Source organism: Gossypium hirsutum, chromosome A06 (assembly GCF_007990345.1).
Source record: "Gossypium hirsutum isolate 1008001.06 chromosome A06, Gossypium_hirsutum_v2.1, whole genome shotgun sequence".
Taxonomy (NCBI): Eukaryota; Viridiplantae; Streptophyta; class Magnoliopsida; order Malvales; family Malvaceae; genus Gossypium; species Gossypium hirsutum.
Genome location: NC_053429.1, coordinates 96,626,372 through 96,632,371, shown reverse-complemented (window position 1 = coordinate 96,632,371; position 6,000 = coordinate 96,626,372). Strand labels below are relative to the sequence as shown.

General features: G+C 36.9%; 1 protein-coding gene across 1 annotated transcript; it reads left to right on the top strand.

Annotated features, from left to right (window-relative positions):
• The first annotated feature begins 212 nt into the window (after nt 1-212).
• Nucleotides 213-5,189, top strand: LOC107937781 (probable leucine-rich repeat receptor-like serine/threonine-protein kinase At3g14840). Its single transcript, XM_041115433.1, has 21 exons — nt 213-318; nt 383-482; nt 621-692; nt 789-857; nt 932-1,003; nt 1,094-1,165; nt 1,276-1,347; nt 1,447-1,518; nt 1,606-1,677; nt 1,766-1,837; nt 1,942-2,013; nt 2,107-2,173; nt 2,267-2,361; nt 2,418-2,477; nt 3,201-3,522; nt 3,619-3,952; nt 4,033-4,151; nt 4,225-4,435; nt 4,527-4,764; nt 4,850-5,000; nt 5,112-5,189. The coding sequence occupies exons 1-21, from the start codon at nt 213-215 to the stop codon at nt 5,187-5,189; spliced, it is 2,526 nt and encodes an 841-aa protein (XP_040971367.1).
• The last annotated feature ends 811 nt before the right edge of the window (nt 5,190-6,000 follow it).

The following is a 6,000-nucleotide window of genomic DNA, read 5'->3' as shown; positions in this document are numbered from 1 at the left end:
TGATGAAAGGTCAAGAATAATATTGATGGTGGCTACTTTCCTTGCAAGCAGTTTAACCGTTGACTAGTATAGCCATCTGCAATTTAGTCACAAGTTTTCCCCGATCCATTACATAAAGTCAAACCAAAGGACTAGTTGTTTAAGAAAAAGGAACTGTACATAATCCCAGAAAAGTTTTCTGTTTGTTTTGCAGGAAAGCTTAACAGGAAGAGATGTTGATCAAGAGATTCAAGACCCTGATTCTGCTATCATATTTACTAGCCTTGAGTTGGATTGGAACACATAAAGTTGAGGCTGCCACGCTGCCTGAAGATGAGGGTATGTTCTTCTTGTTGTTATGCTTTTTGGGATTTCTTTTTGATGGAATTGTGTTATTATACAGTGACAGTGCTGAATCAAATAGCCAGAACAATGGGAGCTATAAACTGGAATTTTGATGGAAATGTTTGCCAAGAGAATGACACAGCCACTGTAGATATAGGGTTTGTCCCTGAGAGAAATGTTACTTGCCACTGCGAGAATGATACCTGCCATGTCACACATTTGTAGGTTTTCCAAATTCTTTGGTTTTTAAAACGAGTTCCGGACTGTCAAAGGTGAGTTTGTGTACATGATTTCAGGATATTTAAGCGTCAGAACCTTCCTGGTGAACTTCCATCAGAGCTAGTAAATCTTCCTAACCTCAAAGAGATGTAAGCAACACAAACTCTTTTTTAATCTCTGACATGGTGTCACCTGCATAGATATAAATTTAGGTTGTATTGCAACAATCTTAATATTGCCTGCAGTGATTTTGCTTATAACTACCTCAATGGTTCCATACCAACTGAATGGGGTTCAATGCAGTTGGAGAAAATGTGAGTTAAACTCAGTTGCCTTCTAATTCACCGTAATTGGTTGTTATGGAGCTAACTGGATAATCTTCATGCAGCTCTGTCTTCGGAAACCGATTATTCGGATCAATTCCAAGCTCTCTGGGGAACATTAGCACCCTTAAGTACTTGTAAGCTTTTAAGTCTTCTAATTTTGAAACTGAAATCCATTTAGAGCCAAACCTGTTGTGAAAATTAACCTTAGCTTAAGTATCTTACAGGGACCTTGAAGTAAACAATATTTCAGGACAAGTCCCACCGGAGCTCAGGCAGTTGGTGAACTTGGAAACTTTGTAAGACATTGAAGACTTTGTATTTGAACTATACAGGATTGCTTTCTTTTCAGTTTTGAATATGTCTCTTAGTAGTCTTTGAACGATGTAATGCTTTTGTGTTTTTTCAGAAGATTGTCATCTAATAGATTGAGTGGAAATTTGCCATCAGAACTTGCGGATCTAAGGAACTTGAGGGACTTGTAAGCTTTTTATTCTAAGTTGAATTAAAACACAACAAAACGAAATGGGAAGAAGTTCTTTTAATCAACTTGTTAACATTAATTTTGTGAAATGCACAGTCGGATAAATGACAACAACTTCAATGGCAGTATACCAGATTTCTTTCAGAACTGGAATAACCTTACAAGACTGTAAGATATCCACAACTTTCAAGAGGTTTCTAAAGTGATTTCGAGTATCAAATTCTTATTTATTTTTCACTTGTTTGGGACAACCAGGGAAATTCAAGGTAGTGGACTTGAAGGACCTATTCCATCATCCATTTCTGCTTTGGAAAACTTGACAATTTTGTAAGTAAAAGCTTCTCAATATTACATCAATTTACTGAACTTTTGTTGGTGCTAAATGTTTTCTTCTCAATATTATACTTATTTACAGGATAATAAGTGATATAAATGGAGCAAACCAGCCATTTCCTGATGTGAGAAAGATGACACGCATCAAGCGAATGTAACGTTCAATGCAGATCTTCTAATAGTTTTTTTTAAAAAAAGGCATATGATTAAATCACTTCCAGATCATTATATTTGAAATGGCCAAAATCTTGGATGTAGAATTTTAAAGAAATGCAGCATTTCTGGGGAGATCCCTGAATATGTTTGGAAAATGACTGCACTGCGTGTTCTGTGAGTATTCTTAATGAAGTAGTAAAAAGTTTTGGATTTTTACGAGTATTGGGTAACATAATGATGTTTTTTTTTGGCTATGATTGTGGACAGGGATCTCAGTTTTAACAGTATAAATGGAGAACTTGAAGGTGTCATACCCCCTGGAGAATTAAAATCTGTAAGTTTCATTTACTTCCCAAGAACTCATCTAATATCTTGTCAAGTTTATGATTTCTAAAGCTTGAAATATTGACTTGACATGATGAATCAGCTTTCTAACTGGAAACAATCTCACTGGAAATATACCACAATCAATCTTGAAGACAGGAACAACTGTGTATGCATCTATTTTCTACTGGAATATTTGTTGGTTACTTGAAACTGCACTAAGAAGATGATTCCAATTTCATATTTGCTGACAGGGATCTTTCTTACAATAGTTTCGCATGGCAAAGCCCTCAACAGCCTGCTTGTCAGCCACTGTTGGTTTTTTTCCTTTTAATTGCAGAGAAATGTTTACTTCCTATTTGCTTTTCTAATGCAGAATTACTGAATTTTACTGTGTTTTTTGTTTTTAAATAGGAGTAATGTCAATCTGTTCCACAGTTCCTCATCAAGTAATCTTTAAGTTGCCTTTCTTACTGCATCAACGAACATGAACATGTTGAAATCAATATAACATGAATTATTATCATGTCAAAATTTATATCTATATATAACTCCTTAAGCATGAACACAACACGAATATATGGATCGCACAGTGTAGGCATAGTCCATCCTTAGTTCTTGATTAAATAGTTCAAAAGTTTAAGCTAAGTTGTTCTTAACATTAAGTAATTTTCCCCGAACTCTAAACCCTTTTGGAGCTAATCCATCATCCATTTTATATCTTCATAACAGGGAAGAAGTTTTTCAATGCGAGAATGATTTCAAATGTGAGGAATGTAAGTATGCAGAAAATGTTTCTTTCAGTAATAATTTTATTCACTCATTTTCCACTAGCATCTTCAATTGCAATCAGGGATTACATCTAACAAGACAGCGAGATCAATTTAAATCCCTGATTGTAACAGCGACTTTGGTAGCATCTGCCATGCTCCTCCCTGTGTAGTTTAGTGCTTAATTGTCTCCCATTTCAGATTCACACTCTTTGTACGTAAACTGTGGTGGCGATGATGTGTCAATAAATGGCAAAACTTATATAGGAGAGGAGATAGAACGTTTGGATCTGGTGGTGCTGCAACATTATATCGGAATGGTGATAACTGGGGATTTAGTAACACCGGAGATTTTAGAGACGATGATGATGAAGTGAACTCACAATTACGCTTTACTAAAGCTGTCCAGTCAACAAACCTCTCTGAATTATACACTACAGCACGACTGTCTCCGTTATCGCTTACTTATTATCACTATTGTTTGGAGAATGGGAACTATAATGTGACGCTACATTTTGCTGAGATTCAATTCTCAAACAACGAAACCTATGCAAGCCTTGGAAGGCGATTATTTGATATCTATATTCAGGTAAAATGATCAAAACTGAGATGCATACTTGTATTAATAACTTTTCAACAGTAATGTAAGCCTGGATTGTTTTTAATGTGGCACTGGCACTGGCAGGATGAGGTTAAAGAGCAAGATTTCGATATAGAAGCTGAAGCTAAAGCAGCTCTTGTCCCATTTGCAAAATCATATAATGTTAGTGTAACAAATGGTAGACTAGAGATCCGTTTCTACTGGGCAGGCAAAGGAACTCAAGCAATCCCTGACAGAGGAACCCATGGCCCGCTCATTTCAGCAATCTCCTTGGAAAATCCAGCTTTCGATCAGTCAAAGAAGAAGAACAATGTTGTGCCAATCGTTGTCGGTATCGTAGGAGCTTTTCTCGTGGTCTTTGCATCAGGTATCCTTTTGTGGAGATACCATTTCAAAGCCAAGAACCAGCGAGAAAAAGGTTTGCATTGTTTCAGCTTTTGCCATTTTAAGACGAACAACTTATGTAGTTTGGTGCATAAGTCCTGTCTTCGTTTACAGATCCTGAAGGACTAGATGTTCAAGTCATTTCTTTCACTTTAAAGCAAATTAAGGTTGCCACCAATAACTTTGATTCTGCAAACAAGATTGGAGAAGGTGGATTTGGACCTGTTTACAAGGTATAGAAACCAGATATAACATTGTATTTCAGTTTTAGGGTTTAGGCATCTGATTTTCATTGTTGGGTTGCAGGGTCAGCTTGCTGATGGAACCGTAATTGCAGTGAAACAGCTATCTTCAAAATCAACTCAGGTAAATCGCGAATTCATGAACGAGATCGGTATGGTATCGTGTTCACAACATCCGAATCTTGTCAAGCTATATGGATGCTGCATTGAAGGGAATCAATTGTTGCTTGTATATGAGTACCTGGAAAATAATTGCCTTTCTCGGGCTTTGTTTGGTAAGTTCATCAATCATTTACCTGGATGGAAAACAAAAACCTTAGCAAGTGGACAACTGTCTGTCTAATATGTTCTGGGATTTTTGTTTAGGCCCTGAAAATAGTAAAATCAACCTGGAGTGGCCAACCAGGCACAAGATCTGTACTGGGATAGCCAAGGGTCTAGCATTTCTCCATGAAGAGTCTAGACTCAAAATTGTTCATAGAGACATCAAAGGCACCAATGTTCTTCTTGATAGAGACCTCAATCCTAAAATATCCGACTTCGGATTGGCGAAGCTTCACGAGGAAGAAAAAACCCACATCAGCACACGAGTTGCCGGAACAATGTAAGCCCTTTTGAAATCTTGGTTCTAGTTGATGAATCTGTTCTGAACATGGAGTTTCTTAACATGTGATGTAATTTCAATGCAGAGGATATATTGCACCAGAGTATGCACTGTGGGGGTATTTGACATACAAGGCAGATGTTTACAGTTTTGGAATTCTTGCATTGGAAATTGCCAGTGGGAAGCACAATATGAGTTATGGACCAGAGAATAAATATACTTGCCTTCTTGATTGGGTAATCATTACTATATATAGACACACACACATAACATGAAGTGTTTCAGATTTATTTTTTTGGAAAGACTCGGCAAACAACTTAGTTATTGTTATGTAATGTATGTTATAGGCCAGTAATTTACAGCAAAACGGGAAGCTATTAGAGTTGGTGGATGAAGAGCTGGGAGGTGAATATAACAAGTGTTAGGATCGTCCCGAATAAGCAACGAACAAGTAAAAATAGTAGAAGAAATTGAGAAGATGAACACACAAATTTAACGTGGAAAAACCCCTCAAAAGAGGATAAAAAACCACGGGCAAAGATAATTTTACTATAATGGCAAAAGAATGAAGAGTACAAAAGATGGAGATAAAAACTAAACCCCGAAAACCCGAAAAACAAAGAACCCTCAAACGTAAACACAAAATTCTCTGAATGTGTTATGAGTTCTAATCTAATGGGTGTCTCTTAATTTCTAAGATTGTAAAGGAGCCTATTTATAGGCTAAATTAGTAAGTCAAATAAATTATACTAATAAATTCTAAATATATTATACTAATAAATACTAAATCTTCTAGAAAGAAAATATATTTTGTTTAACTTGACTTGTAAGCAATCTCTTAGAATTTGGGTCACACAATTCTAACAATCTCCACCTTGACACAAATTCTTTCAATGCCATCTTTGCCAAAACCCGCCACGGGCCTATCTTGAACTATGCAGGGAATTAACTGAGTCGAATTTATGCTTAGAAGCTAGAAGACTTCTAGCCTTCGACTTGTGCACTGCCAAATCAAAACTAACCCGGGTCTGATTTTCACGAATACAGTGCCCTAACTTTTCAAAACCTGCATCCAAAAGAGAACCTCTCTTCAACGAAACGGTCATACCTTTTTCCCTCCTATGACCAAGTTGCCTCCGCTTCAAATGAGTTGACTTTGACTCCGTAACGGACGAGGGACGTCCGATTTCACCGGTCACTGTAGAACCTTCCAGAATATAAAGACTGCCGGTTCTT